Source organism: Larimichthys crocea, chromosome XII, assembly GCF_000972845.2.
Source record: "Larimichthys crocea isolate SSNF chromosome XII, L_crocea_2.0, whole genome shotgun sequence".
NCBI lineage: Eukaryota > Metazoa > Chordata > Actinopteri > Sciaenidae > Larimichthys > Larimichthys crocea.
The window spans coordinates 14,431,656-14,447,842 of NC_040022.1; the positions used below are offsets into that span (position 1 = coordinate 14,431,656).

General features: G+C 39.8%; 1 protein-coding gene across 3 annotated transcripts in view; it reads left to right on the forward strand.

Moving 5' to 3' along the window:
* Positions 1-768: 768 nt before the first annotated feature.
* gpc5c (glypican 5c) overlaps positions 769-16,187 on the forward strand; it is a 101,565-nt gene continuing 86,146 nt past the window's right edge. For 2 of the 3 annotated variants that reach the window (XM_019262305.2, XM_010731175.3), the window contains exons 1-2: positions 4,240-4,743; positions 13,941-14,102. In XM_019262305.2, coding sequence (XP_019117850.1) covers positions 4,563-4,743; positions 13,941-14,102 — 343 coding nt within the window. In that variant the 5' untranslated portion in view covers positions 4,240-4,562. Of the gene's footprint in view, positions 938-1,838; positions 1,902-4,239; positions 4,744-13,940; positions 14,103-16,187 lie in introns of those variants that run through there. The other variant, XM_027285683.1, reaches the window with a different exon arrangement.

The following is a 16,187-nucleotide window of genomic DNA, read 5'->3' on the forward strand; positions in this document are numbered from 1 at the left end:
AACTTGGCAACACCTGTAGCCAGTAGTGGAATAACTATTTAGATCCTTTGCTTAAGTAAAAGTACGTATACCTTACTGTGAAAATACTCGAAAAAAGTAAAAGTCCTGTATTCAAAACCTTACTTAAAGTATCTTTATGCAGAAAAAAAAAATGGTAAAAGTTAGAGAGTAATGGTGCATTAATATATATGCTGCTTTTACTGTTTTTATTCAAACTACTTTATTGCATAGTGTAATCTACAGAAAAAACTTCATAATGAATAAGATAATCAGATTACATTTGTATTTTCCTGAGAGAAATCAGACACACACACAAAAATGGAGATGGCTTTCACTGGACAGGTAGAGTTTGAAAAATTGTAAATGTAGTTGAGTAATAAACACACAATATTTGACCCTGAGATGTAACATTAGTGGACTTGAAGTGTAAACTTACAGAAAATGGTAACACAGTAAAGTACAAGTGGCTCAAATTTGTACTTTGCATTATGTACAGTAACGTTACTTGAGTAAATGTTAAGTCTCTAGTGCTGCGTAAAGACGTCTGACGGTGGCGTCCGACCATATGAAGGAGACAGCTCCTTACATACCTGCAGACAATACCTTACCAACAATACCTTTGTTGCAGGCCGTTCATTTCAGATAGTTATTGTTGTTATTTCGAGATAATACCTGGAGAAACCAAATAAAAATGAACTCGTTGTCACGAGGAAACGGTGGAAATAAAAGGTATGACTGCGCAGGGCTTCCGTAAGTTAGCACCATTACCTGTTCTTCTCCGTCCTTGGCCAGGTGTAACTCAATACTGGTCCGTATCATGCGCTAACCTTATTGTACAGCATCAGTAACGTGGCATTGCTGTGCCAGCACAAGAGTCATGCACTTTATACCGTGATATCATTTCTGCCTTTTAATTTAATTTGACCGGTAATACCAGGTGAGAAACGTCACAGTTCACTTGACCTTTCTTCCTAACCACCACAGTCAATGTGACCTAGGTGAATTGTTTATTTCCGTCGCCCATGGTGGACCTGAAGCAACATTCGAGACTGCAGAGTCAATTCATGACACAATTGTGTGTGTGTAAAATTGAACCAAACCTAATCTTTTGAAAGTAATCTTCCAAAGGTTAGACTACCCAATCGTTCCTGAAGGGTGTTGGACTGAGTGCGACATGTTATATTCACAAATAAATGTATTGTTAAGTCATCCATCATGGTGGTGTCTGTGGTCAACCAGGTAAATTGCTACTCCTGGGTTCATCAATGACCAAATATTTTTTTTTTTTTTTTGACAAACATTTCGCCCATGTTTATGATTTGATGTTTTAATCCTTATTATAACAGATGCAACTGTGCGTTACTTTTATTTACTCTTTAATGTCTTTTCCATTCATGTCGAGAGTGTGAGAGAGGAAATTGGGGCATATAAATTCACAAGAAATGAAGTGTCTGACACTTCAGTTCTCATGGGTGAGCAATCCCTGCTTGATTTGTGTCCCTTGTGAATGACACTGGTGGCAAGGCGACCCTTATTTTTCCACACTGAAGGTAGCAACCCTGATCAGATCAGATGTTCTCCTGTTTAAATCTTCATCTCTTAGTCCTGCTGAAGCGATGCATAGTATACCTATTTAGTCTGACAGCAACTTTAGTTACCCAGATAGTTTTTCTGCCAAGTTCATGTCCATTATAATTTAGAGACACAATATTCAATTCTGACACTGACCCAAGCTTTAGGTCTTACTAAGACTGCCTGGATCTTGATAATTCATTTGATTTGGTGATTGTCAACATAAAACATGTTGAAGACTAATTAAGAACATTCTTGCCTTGCAGGAATCCAACCTCAGGAACTTCAGCACATCTAAATGCTGTAACCTCTGCAAGGGCATCCTTCAGGTAAGTGGAATCTGAGCCCAGAGGTAGTACATCATCTGGAGAGGATACAGCAGGAGGAGATAAGCAGTAGTGCAATCACCTGCATAAATCAGAATAACCTGTGATCAGGTCAACATTCAGCCTATACTTAACTCAAGAGCGCAGTCTACTGGGATACTTTAAAAAATGTAAATAAAGTATAAATACTAGTAGACGGAAACTTTTAAAGTGTAAAGGCAATTCCAAGATTTATTTCAAAATACATTAAATATGTCGGAAAATAGTTGCTGAAAACATGTAAAAAGATTTTGTACGATACATTTATAAAATGTGGAGTTAGAGGTTAAAACACCAGTTTGTCAGTACCCCCAGTGGACATGCCCCCACAGTCCTGGAGCTGAGAATACTGCTCATTTTTACCTGATTTTGACACCTAATTTCCTAAACTTGTTGATATTTTTAATTATTCAAATTTGGCTGGATGTACTTACAGACGTTGTTATAGTCACTCCCAAATAAAGGCCTTTGAGTTTTAATATCTACGTATATAGTTATAAAGACTATAGATTTAGTCCGTGTTTTATGAGTCATATCTCCACAAAGATCAACCGCTGTGGTCCTGCGTACCTCCTTTAAAACTTGTCTAAGACACAGTGGTCACACCATTTAAACCCCTAGACAAGACAAACCCATGGAGACTACCTTGTAAGCTCTGACTTTTTCTTCCCTGTTGCATGCACAAAGTGAGCTGCATTGTTTGTTGTCCTTGTGGTAATCCTGATTCACGTGGAGTCACTTTGTGAACTCATTTATTCCGAAGAGATCACTTCTGAACCCTGGCTTCTATCACTACCAAAGCACTGGAAGGAGAGCTAATGTCTGTCTCCGTGCTGTTAAAGTTCTTAAAGCGTATATTGTTGCATCAGCTGTTTGTGTGTTTTGGACGCTCAGGCTTACACACTCAAGGGTGTGCAAGAGCATCAGCTGTTATTTGATCAGGACACCAAGTTTTGGCCTGCTCTGTAAGGATTCAGTGTTTCAGTGGGTGACATTTTGACTTACTTGGCTATCTTGACCTACCGTGATTGAGTTTTGAGGGACAGGACCAGTCTTGGCCAGAGTGTGTCATTTGTATTGATAATTTATTTATATAGCAAATTGCTTGGAACAGATAACTCTTTGTACCCTATTAGTTGGCAGCTGACCACTGGTGCAGTACCGTGTTTATCCAGGAGAGTATTTAACCTAAAATGTGTAAAAGTGAACTTAAAAAAGTAACTGGACAGGGTTACATTTCAAAAAGAGGTGACAAACTGTCAAAAAGAATGCAGAACATTTGAATGTGTTATACTAATATGACCCTACCATGCTGCATGAGAAGTCAACTTTTGTGTCGTAAACTAATTACAGTTATACAATGGTGTGCCCAGGTTAGTTATATATGTGCGGTAGCTTCATAATCTGGATTTGCTGCAACCAAAATGGAAAAAACATATCTTTAAAACAGGGTAACAGCAATTAAATTGATGAATAATATTTTTTGATTATGTGTTTTAACTCTTTAAGCCCTCTGAATAAAACTTGACATCAAAGGCTGCAAAACTTACAAGGAGCATCATACTGTGACAGACAAATCAGTCTGTAAAAAAATCTTATGTGGGTACTTTTTTCATTAAAACATTTTTCGCCAGTAGATGGCAGTGATGTAAAAGTATTGGTATACAGGCTCCAGCAACAGGACACACAGGATTGTCCCTATTGCAGGGAGAATTGGTTGCCACAATTATTATACTCTAAACTAAATAAAAACTCAATAAAATACAGTGTCCTGTTTAACCCATTTAACACATTTGAGATGAGAAATCAAAGTGTATTAGCCCAAAAGCCATTTGCTTATCATTCTAGGTCTTGTTAAGAGGTGGGAGAACCAGATGGCAACTTAGTGCCCTTTTAACATTTTTATTATTTAATACTTGTATCTCTCTTAGTTTAAAATTAGTGTGTTACAAACAAACAAACAAAAACATTAAGGGTAAGGTAGGTTATATTTTAATTTCATGTTGTTGTTGTTTTTTTTTTTTTACTTGATCAGTAGTAGTGGAATTGAAATATGAATTAAAATGATGCTTAATTTTGTGTAATAGTGTTCTGTTCTGTTTTGTATTAAAAGCTTGGATCATGTTCAGAAGGACGCAAAAAGAAAAAAAAAAAAACAATTATGATACAAATGCTTTGTTTTGTTTTATGATACCACAAGAAATTGTTTAGTTGTAGGGATTTAAAATATTGGATCCTGACACTGCAAGTCCCTGTAGGGATATTGTAGTGAGTTTTAGTCGGGGCACTTAGCTGAAGTAAACAGAAAGGGAGGGGAGTGTGCGCAAGGCTTTGGAAACAGGCATGCAGACAGCCGACCACTGCAAAGTGTTGAGCGCGGGACACACTGGCTTTAGCCCACACCACTCTCTCCCTCTGTCCAAGAGAAGACCCCAAACCTCTGCTGTGAGGCGCTCACACTCATCCCAACCAATAATGTGAAAATCAGACGGAAACGTTTGTCAGATGTTCAAACTCATCGTCGCTTCATTGTACTCCAGTGTCGTCTCTTTTCAACAGTGTCACACAGTTTGCAGTCAGGCTACAGTAGGCTATCCACAAGGATACCTGGTGTGAGATGCGGCAATGTCCCGAGGAATATGCCCACGCGTAAACTCTTGCGGATCCTTTTGGATTTTGTCAGCGGTCATATTTTTTGCGGCGACTGTGATCGACGTGGACGCGTACAGCTGTCATGAAGTGAGGACCGCTTTCCAGATGCGTCAGGTCGGCCCGCTGCACCGCGTACCGGAGACACCTGTCCCAGGTGAGCCAGTGGGTTTGGCATCTCAGAGTGAAGGAGCACTTTGGCTGAAGCGCACTGTAAACATCGGGGATTTTACTAAGGCATCCGCAGACAAGTTAAACATTTCGCTAAAACTACAATCATGGCGATTTCAGCAAATGTGTACGTCTCTTTATAAAATAGTCTTTAATTCATGTCCAGTACTTTTAGCTTGTCTTTGCTTCTGTCAAAAGCACACGTGGGTCTGTACACATGCACTGTGAGTGGTCTCCTAAAAGCAAAAAAAGCCCATTCAAGTGACAGCAGAAAGAGGCTGAATGGCTTAGAGACAGAGTAGATCATGTTTTTTCTCTCTTTGTTTTTGTCATATTCTCTCTCCTTTAATTAGTCATGTCAGTTAAAGAGGCTTTTAAAGAGCTTTGACCATAAAATATCTGTCTGATGCTGATTATAGGGGAAGCTATTGGTTATAATGTGCTGAATAATAAACGATATTGCATTCTGCCAAATCTGAAAGTAAGTGAAATATTGTTCTATCCATTTTCATTAAATGCTAGGCGTCGCAATTTCCCAGCATTGTACGTCCTGAACACCCTGAGATTTTTTTTCCCCTTCCAAAAACATGTATCTGTGTATTAGTATCTAATATTACATGTTTAAGTTACCCAGAATATGTGCCCCATCTGATCTTTCTGGTTTAAAGCACCGCAGCATCTCGATTTTCTCCACAATTTGCAGCTTCGCATACCACCCAGCTGCTTATCACACGCAGGCTATTTGGAGAGATTAAACAATTATTTTGCAAATTTCTTTTGGCAGAAAGCCTTTCGAGCACATTCACAAACTGCTGAGACGGGAGTTTTGAGCCAGAATAAGTCTAGTGTGATGTGGAGGTCTTGTATGGTTTACTCTCTGTGCATAAACAGGCTACAATATTGTGTCAACAATAGAGGGAGTGATTGATTTGCAGTTTTCAGATTCTTGATTTGACAGTCTTCAGATTCAGTCAGCCACCACCAGCATTTGAGCAGGAGCCACAGTTTATGACAGCAGATTGTCCCGACTCCAACGGGCCTTTAGATTCTTTTGGCACCTCTGCTGACATGGTTCCCAAATTTCTCCTGTCTTCTGTTACATTTTTGTCAGTGTGATGCTTGAAAGCAGCTTCATATGCCTTGAAGGTTTTGTGGTATGTGCTTTCCTCCTGCACACTGAGGAAAAGTTATTTTATGAGGATAAACATTGGTTCCAAATCTGTTTTGGAGGCAAAACACATTTTGAGCGGCTTTAGGCTTTGGTTCAACTATGCTAGTTTTGCTCGAAAGTTATTCTGCAAGCATTGTAAGAGACACAATCACTTGTCAGCTATTATGTCATATTCCTTCTATGTAGGGTCATTTCAGTTGTGTAATTCAGGGTGTATACTCCAGTCTTTTAAATCTTAGTAATAGTTGCTGTAAAACTCTTTTAGTCTTTAAGCATCAGGAGTCTCTAAGATTGAAATGCCCTTTCCCTTGTAAATACTCAAATACCTGTAGATGTGCGGCGTGTCTGCAGACCAGAATTCTTGCTGCAATGGTGTCACATGGAGGTTGGTGGCAGCTTAAGTATCACCCAGTCTGAGACTGCAAGCTGTAATAGAGAGAAGAGCAATAGATAGCTGAGTGGGAAACATACCTAGAGGTGCATCCAAACCACTTGATATGTTTGTTTAGCAGGGTGTCACTACTAGCAACAGAAGATGTCGATTTCATTGCAAGCAGTAGTTTAGGGTTAGCTCTTAAAGACAACGGAAGGACCTTGGTCTTCTGAGGATGTCAGCAGTCTGGGGCACGGCTTGCGTGTCTAGCTTTTACAGTCTGCAGTGCATTGGCAGAAGCCACATTATGAGTATCTCTGTCTGCAATTGCAGCTGTTGATGAGCATTTTACCTGACAGTGAACAAACAGACAGTGTAGTGTGATATGCGATTGTTTTTCCTGTTAATGAATTAGATTTCCCCGCTTCTAACCTCCCCCAGTATGATATTTTTTTTTTTTCTGAGACAAATCTGTCTATCAGGAAAAATGGGGCTAATATGATCCAGATACAAACTCTGGCTCCTTGGTCTGGACTATTAATTGATATAAATATTTATGTTTGTTTACAAGGTGTGGTAAACTGCATTTTTTTGTGCATTTACACTCCCACACTTCTCTGCTGTCCCTTCCCCTCACAGCTAATCAAACATTGCTGGAGCTTCACAAGTACATTTTTGGGCTTCGATCTTATTTTGCTTTTTATTTGTACATGTCCTAGAGAGGTTGTTTTGGGTCAGACAGGAGCGATCTTGTCTTCAAAGCGCTGACCAATGAACGGGGGTGTTAGAGTGGGAGATTTGGGGTGTATGTATGTGTGTACACAATTATGCTACTCTGCTTCAGTTCTCAGATCAAATGCCAACAAAAGCAACGCTTGAAATTTGAAGTGGCAAAACTTCGGCCCCTTTTCACAGTCTGATGTTTGTTTTAGGATACAGTGCTGCATTTCATTCATGTGAGGTGAACAGATTTCTCACCGAGCACCAGGAGTGTGTGGCAGCAGGGAACTGAAGAACCGGCCAATTGGATAGATCTTATATAAAACAATTGCACATTTACTGTACATATATTTTGCAGCATTTTTTTTTTTCATTTTTGTTTCCAAAGAAAGCAGGAAGTGCAATAAGTAGTGATAAAGCCTAATGATCAAGAGCACTATAATTTCATAAAGCAGTAGTAAAAGTAAAAGTACTAGAATTTTTACCTAAGAAAATAGGAATTACTTAAATGTAGGAATAGCAATATAAGTCTTGTCCGAATAGATCCCTACTATAACTTTACTTTCATTCCACTTAGTAGGAATAGTAGGATAAGCTGTGTCAATAAATGTAAAGGACTCTGGACTGTTTTACCAATACTGTATGTCTTTGTGCTGAATTATTTCAGACCAAATTATTTGCTTTGCTTTCAGTAAGTGTTTGTTCCCTGGGCCACACTTTATAAAGAGAGACTTTATCTCCATGCCAGATTCGGCATCACAGGAATTTAGATAATGACTGACATGAAGTTGCTTATCCTGTGATTATTTTGAAGAGTTATGACCACTTTGGTACGGTGGTACACAGCCAAACACTCCATACTGAGATTACTACGGGGTGCTGATATAGCCCTTTGGAGATAGGTCATTTAGAAAGCAGACAGTAAGCAGCGCTGTTCACAGACACGCTACTTCTACTGTAGGCTTCCCGGATAATGTCCTCAGATATGATCAACCTATTTTACAGCTCAGTTACGATTATCTGATTGAGCAGGGCTAATCTGATTGTGTACATACCACACACAGAAGCCTCTTTTTTTCCAACTTGTTACTCTGTTGCCATTCTCTAATTTACTGAGTCATTAAGTGAAAGAGAAAGTGGGTTATATCTTTAATAAAAGGCGTGCAGGGTCATGTGTTAATAGAAACAGAATGGGAACACAGTCTGTTATCATATGTCGCCACATCCTTAACCAGTTACAGTCAAAGGCCTTGGCAAGCTCTCAAAGCTCAATATGGTCTTTGATTGGCTGTAGTTATTTTGATTCCCTTTTTAACTCGGCCTTTCTCATTGAGAGAGAGCAACACATGGTGCACACCTACTCTACACACACTTAAAATCATTGAGCATCTGTGTTTTCTTTTCCTGGCCATCCCTCAACTACACGTCTAATGTGATCTCCAGCTAGTTTTGTAAAATAAAGCTACTGTGGTGGTACACAACAATCAAAAAACAACAAAATCTCAACAATGTAAGCAATGTAAAGACACCGTAAAGATTATTGAACTGTCATGCACCTCAGATGCTCTTTCTCCACTCCACCCCAAACATACCAGCCGTACCAGTTCAGCCCCAGTCTGAAGCTGATTATTCTGTCTGCTTGTACACAGCATCTCTGATTGGATTTCAGCCTAAGTCTGTCTTGCATTTTAGTGGAGTGTGTGCAAACTTACACTACTCGATTTCTACTGCGTTAGAGGTGGATGCAGTTTTATAAGGTTATCAGACTGCTGAGTATATCATCCACCTCTCCAGTACAGCCATCTAGAAAAGATTAACCTTCTTGCTCTCTAGGAATAGAAATAGTACATGAGAGGAGAGCTTGTTTCTGCAAAGGAGCGTTCAACAGATTATCTTAAATGTTAACATAATTACTCTGCCAGTCTGTGGCTAAGCACCCCTCTGATATAATGCTGCTTCACCAGGCCTGCATCCATCTGCCCACCAGCCTTCCACTTCTCTCTTTAAGCTCTGTCAGTCCAACCTATGCCCTCTGGCTTGGCTTTGGACCCTGTGCCAATTGCTGTAGGCAGTTCCAGCTTGGGGTCTGGGAAATCTAAACATTCCTGTTGAGTTTCAAGGGTGTCCAAAAATGCAGGTATGCGGCAAAGACCCTTTGAGATGTGTTTTCATTCAACGCGGTCCATCCAAAACACAGCAAATCTGTATTGGGTAAATATCCTGTACGTTCAGTGGATCTGAGAACTTCAAAGTTAACTGGCTTCCTGAGGCAGGAGCAGGGTAACTGCATTAATTGCCTACTTTCTAACAAAGTTATTCTTGTTCTCGGAAAAATATCAAAACAGCAGCATCAGGAAACCACAAACCCTCCCGGTCATCAACACATTTCAAATCAAAACAAAGTTTCCATACCATATTGAGGAGATGTGAGCTGCATATAAATAATTTAATGAGTGCAGTAATTTATATGTGTGTTTGAAAAGGGTGGTAATAACATCATCATCTTCTCAGCAGTATTAGTACTGTATTTTGCCCTGCTACTGTAGTACTACATATTGAGAATGGCATGTGTGCAAGCTAGGCAATACAGTCATAGATTCTCCACTCAGGAGTTTTGACTTGTGCAATGAAGGGCACTGAGGTGTTGCTGAAGGGATTGTGACTAACAAGTCAAGACCCCTGAGCCGTGGCTTTAATACGGCAAATTACTCCAGAGGTATTTGTCACCTGAGGACGATTAAACGAATTAGGATTCAGAGTTGACACCCAGTCTGGAGAGCAAAGCATGTTCGTCCAGGCAGAATGAGTAGCAGACACACTGTGCACTAATTAGGACCTGTGGAGTTCAGTCTTCTTGGACCATTGGAGTCCATTTTAAGTCACATTAAAGCCAGGAGTTGTTTGAAACAAGAACAATAGCTCCAGTGTGTAGACATGACATTTATCACATTCATGAATATTATAGTCATATTTTTTAAATTGTAAAATACCACAACAAATGCTGATATTAATACATACTGTACCATGTTACATTGCCAACTAGCTGCATTTGTCATATTCATTATATCTTTGGCTGGTTTTAGAACTCAGTTCTTATATAAAACTCACAAAAATTGCGTATGTTTTCACACTAATGGAACACCTTAATCATTGCTGGCACAACCCGACTGCCCTTAGAAGGGCGTGATAGTTGAGAAAAAAAATCACTGTTGAGATAAACTCCACAACAAGGTCGTTCAAAAGTACAAAAGAGTTAGGTGGTAGCGTACGAGAAAACTTCCAAGGACTCAAAGGCACAGGAAGGTAAACCAAGAAAAAAAATTAGTCAAATGCCACAGAAGTTGCTGAGCAGAGATGTAGTGAGCGAGGCCACCGAGACACCTGTGTAGCTGCAGTGTTCCATGGCAGAGATTGGAGGGAACGGCTGTAGCCATTGACTGTAGTTGCATTGCGTTTGTTTGCTGTATTGCTGATTAGCAAAGTAAAGTCAAAATAAACTGAAATGACAACAAGCCCAAACCTAAAGCCAAGCGTATGCACCAATGTCTTGAAAGCAATAATGTTGTTTTCCTGTTGTAGTCACGTCAGAGGCCATTCCAATCGAACAATTGAAGCAGGGCTTGAAAACTGTTGTTGAGTCATGCTCCCTAAACAATTTGTCAGAGCTTAAGTAGTTTTGCAAAGAATAATAAGAGGAAATTGCAGTGTCCAGATGTTCAAACTTGTTACTTTTGCCAAAGGTGCCTACTATTTTTTGGCTGGAAGAGGATGAGAATCTGTGCAGATATTTAGAGTTTGTAGATATTTTACATTGAATTTAAATATCCTGTTAAACACCAAATGATTTAATATCATGCAACAAAGAATGAAATAATTCAAGGAGTATGGTTAAAAAAAATACATGTGTTCCTCAAAAACAAGGCAGTCAGATATTAATAGATATGTCCTACATTGCAGACTTCAATGTCTCTTAGAGTCCTTGGAAGACTGCTGCCCTGAGACCTCAATACATATTTTAGTTTACCCTTCAGGGAGCAGCCACTAAAATGATTTTTGTTAATATGCTTCACGTAAAAAATATTTTCAAAGATGCAAAAGAGCGCAGTCAGCAATAAGTTTGCTGTTGGACATATAAGCAGTGACATGGCCTCTAATGATTCCAGAAAGTGGCCTGGTATATTCGTGACACAGTCAGCCTGTCCTGACTGCTGTGGTGGCTTTAACAGCCAAAGTCTTTCTGAGTATCACTTACTCCATGCAGCTACTCACAAGGGACGGAGAGGCCAGGCTGGATTCCACTGTGAGTCCCTGGATATTAGTTTCATATCACAGATAACACACAAACACAAAGGAGAGAAAGAGCCAGCCAGTGAGGAGAACAGGGTCAGGGACAGAAGGGGAGATAGGACAGGCACCAAATACGGTGAAATGACAACACTGAAACAGAATTAAAACAATATATCATGCTTTCAACAAGCAATTCATATTTGACAGCAGGGAAACCTTTCCCACGTGTATTTTGTCAATACCTATTCAGCTTAGAGAACAAAGTTGAGCTTGTTGTTATAGATAATATGTTCCATGCTTTACACTTTTCTGGTAGTTTAATTGAAGTTTTGATATTGATAAGACAATTGGTGGTTTTAAGTACCAAAAAACATCTCAATTTTACATCTCCTCTCTCACACTTCTCTCCAGTGCTTCGGGAAGAAGAAGGCATTTTGTGTTGTCTCATTAATATTAATGAGCCTCTCTTCTGATTGGCTTACTGTTTTCTGAGTGACGACTGGCCAGGACAACCACTGGTAATGGATTGTAGGGCCATGCTGGGGGCATGTAGGGCCATGTTAGGGGCATTACAACCTTATGGAAATCCTGACAGCTCTAAATGGCACAGTTTCTGAACATGAGGGATTGAGCATTGTGATACTGTTTACAGTATTGATATAGCACTTAGACTTGTTTTATCATCAGACAACGTAAATTTCACTTTTGACAATTAGGACCCACCCACTGATATTTAATGAGTGATTGGTAAACATTTTCTTATTTTCTTTAGTAGTTGGTGGACATCTAAAGAATGTGAATTGTTGGATTGCTACATGCTACATAGTAGCACTTGACAAGTAAAAAAGTAGTTGAAATATGTTCTTGACTTATTTTGGTTTTTGAGGTGGGTCTGCTTTCACCAAAATACTCTAATACACTAATCCATCTTAAAAAGCTAGTGTCATTAAATATTTTACGGTTAAGGATTTGATGACATTTAACCAAAAAATGAGGTAGACTGTCAGCCATGTTCGCTCATTCTTGTGTCTCAGTGATTGAGACTGAATACATAAACTGACCAACATACCATTATTTGCTCTCAGCTCAATAGTTAGACTCAACTAGCTTTTGGAAAATGTCATAAATATGGCTGCTGATTCGTTTAAGAGTTCATGTAAATGTATGTTTACACCTGTAAATATTCAGTTTGTATTTTAAAAATTCTTTAAAAAATTTGCAATAGAATACTATTAAGCCTGGTAGGTGGTACTTTGATATGTAGGTACATGTGAGTCCAAAACAAGTGCATTTCATTAGAATAATGGTGTTCCTCAACACAAACACACACACAAATACAGGATTGGATTCTGCAGAAACAGTGTTAACAGAGAAACTCGGTCAACAGAGACACAGTGTCAACATAAAAAGAGTGGACTGCTACAGAGATGGAGATAATGAGCTGGAAGGGGCAGGACAGCCAGTTATGACTTCACTCGCCTGGCTCTGGGATGGGAACAAATGGAGCCTCGCTGGGTAATTAAGAGACACCCGGGCCTCACTAGGATATGCCAGGCAAATGGGAGAGAGGGAGCAGAAAGGGAAAGAGGGATTGAGAATGCAACCCTATTGTGTTTCATGGAGGGATTTGGACAGTGAGGCACTGGTCTTGCGGTCTGTCCTAAGGCCATGCTTTAGGCTCTGGTTACAACACCTGCCTCCAGCCACCCCCGTCCTACCCTCCCCCCTGTAAAATGAGTTATCATATCAGACTTCTGCATTATGGAATTGTCCCTGTCCGAAGGAAATGTGTGGGAAAGGACAGTTTTAATAGCCCCATGCTAATTGTGACCAGTCTCAGTGATGTCATTGCTGTGTCTATATGTGTAGCAATGGTGAGAAGCAGGTGACACTGGCAGGGCAGGGTGGACTCCGTTTCAGCTGATGTAATTGTGCTTGATTGAGCTGTTCTCTGGATCATAGTATTTGCAGTTAGGTCATTGCCTTCATGTGGTTGTAATGAACTGCAGCATTATGGGTAATGACTGTTTAGTTCTTGGGGTGATTTCACACAAATTGCTGTGTGTGTGTGTGCGTGCGTGCGTAAGTGACGGCAAATTTAGCATGTTTGCATTGCACAATGTCAGTGCATGCATGTATTTTTGTACTTTTATGGGACACACAGTATACATGCATGCACAAATGTATGTCTTGACGACGTGTGCGCAATTGTATGAGTCAAAGATATTTATATATTTAGCAGAGACAGTATTTATAGCAGGAAACGTGGATGAATTCTTGGTCTACTTTCTCACCCTCCCATGGTGCCTCCTCTGTCTCCCAGTGGAGTTATGGCCTGTCTATCTATGTGCATACTCAGGACACTATACATATACTCACACATATTTGCACAGCACAGTGTGGAATCATATATGTATATATATCTCATGAGATAAAACAAATGTACTGTATATTCTGTGCATTCATTTGCAGTAAGTTGTTAACTCATCCAAAGTTAGGTACCACAATTCTTGCCTATGATATGCTCAGCTGTATGTGTTAGCACTAAGTTGAAAAAAAAAGAAAAGAAAGGATGAATGTTGATTTGAAAAAATAAAATAAAAACATGTCAATTTCTGCTTGATTTTCCTAGAGACGGATCTGATGGTTTGTAAGCACCAGGGTCCGTCCTGCTGCAACAGGAAGATGGAGGAGAGCTACCAGTTTGCTGTAAAAAGAGACACCCTCCACAACATTCACTCCTACAGCTATGAGCTTGAACACCTCATCTCCGGCCACTCGGATGCCTTCCAGGGTAAGTGTTTGGACAAAAGGGCCAAGCTTGTGGCTGGATGTGATTGGCCGGAGATACTGGCTTGTTGTTGATGGATGGGAAAGAGATGTTCCAATTCAGTGTTTGGGTAGTTACCTAACCACCCACTGCATGGGACTGATACTTCAGGATGATATCTTCTGCAAAGTATTTAATAAAAAAAAAAAAAAAACCTGACCCAACTTTGGCTGACCTCTAGCTTATTCCACGAATTCCACAATAAAAACAAAATAAGTTTGTGTTTATTTTCTTGCTTGCAAAATATATTTATTTGCCCACTATTCAGAGAGTTTTTACTCAGTTCCCCAGGGTCACAGTAGTTTACGTACAGGCTTGTGTGCAATCCAGAAAATGGGCATGGCTTCACTTTTCCCCCTCTTCCCTTCTTCTGTGGATTTGGCAGCAACATTACTGTGGAGAAGGATCAGTTAGGGTAAACGGGAAAAAGAGGGTACAGAGGCCCTTTTCTCAGACTTTAGTGTTTGGTGGAAGATGGTCTGCTTTGTCATTATCTCATCTTGCTTTCAGGACAGCAAAACAATTACTGGAAACAATCTGTGCACAGTAATTATTTTTGTTTGTTTGTCTGGTGCTTGTTTTTTGGATATAATTTTATTTATGTATTTATTTTTTTGCAATTCCTCTTTGGTAACCTGGTCAGTTCAGATGTCTGAGTTCCGGATAAACAAGCCACTGCTCTAGATACAAAGCCTGTTTCAGGTTTTGCCTGCCAAAAGGGTTTTGTACTACGCCCAACTGAATCAAGCAGTGCACCAGTTGCCCAAGCTTGTCCTTCCACTTCCTCTCGTAATTGCAGTGTCATTTAAATTTAAACATTTCCGAAACGGATCAATCTTTTTCCTCCTCAAAACCTCCAACACAGTCCCACAGGGTGGGAGACCTGCTCTGGATGTTGTTAGTGTTAGAGGAATTTTGGTACCATGCAATTAGTTTTATAAGACAATGGGCTGCTTAGACACTATGTTGGCCATGTTCCATTCTGTGATGGATGTAAGAACTCGACTGGTGTCGGCGTCCAATATGGAAAACTCATATCTTATGTTAAAAGAAGAATGAAACTGGTTAGGGAACACTTTCAGACATGAACTTGGAAGTGATTGGAAGTGATTACCGTCATGTTTAATTTGTAAATGTCATCTGGACAGCATATATTACTGTCATATAGTGTTCAATGTACTAAAACAACACCAAGATATGAAATCCCCTTCAACATATTACTATGTAGGTCTTCACAGAGTGCCTGGGGATAAGCCCCTATTATAGTTGTTTTACAAGCAAGTTGGTTATATGAATAAGAAGTAAATGTGTTCAAATTGTGCTCCTGGTATTTGTCCTTTTCATCATTAAGATCTTTCCCTCCTTACCTCATGTCTGAGCCTGTCTGGAGAATGATCAGGTGTTCCACATGTCTAGAAAAGGCCAAGATGGAAAATAACAATGGAATAACAATAGAAACTAAGTATGGTTGTGCTGAAAATGATGATGTCACTAACTCTCAATTTGCAAGGCCTTCTAAGGACAGTCTCTGTGCTGTCTGAGTGCCTCGAGTGGAATGTGAAGTAGCAAGTGGCTCATATACCGCATGAAGTAATTAGAATATGATTTTGGCTGATACCATTGGTACTGTTATTCACACTCTGGATGGTGGGAAATTGTTTCGGGCTAGCGTTCTTCTCCTACGCCTTTTTGTTTGTGCTGTATCCATCCGTTTGCACCACATGCAGTCCACGGCAGAGCCAGTTGTCTGCAGGCAAAAACTTTGCTCTTCTGCTATTAATCCGATGTGTTTATTTGATAATTCTTTCATGACGTGGCCACTATTTTCTGTTACAGCTTTCCATCTGTCTGTCATTCGAATCATACCATTAATCTTATATATCTAGAGACCTCTATGTGTTTTCTTTCTACACTATTGTTTCAACTCAGAATCACTCCTGCTGATTGCTAAAGTTTAGCCAAAAGGACATGCCCATTAAAAAAAGGAGATGGTGTGTGTGTGTGTGTGTGTGTGTGTGTACGTGTCTGTGTGTTTTCGTTGGCCTGCCT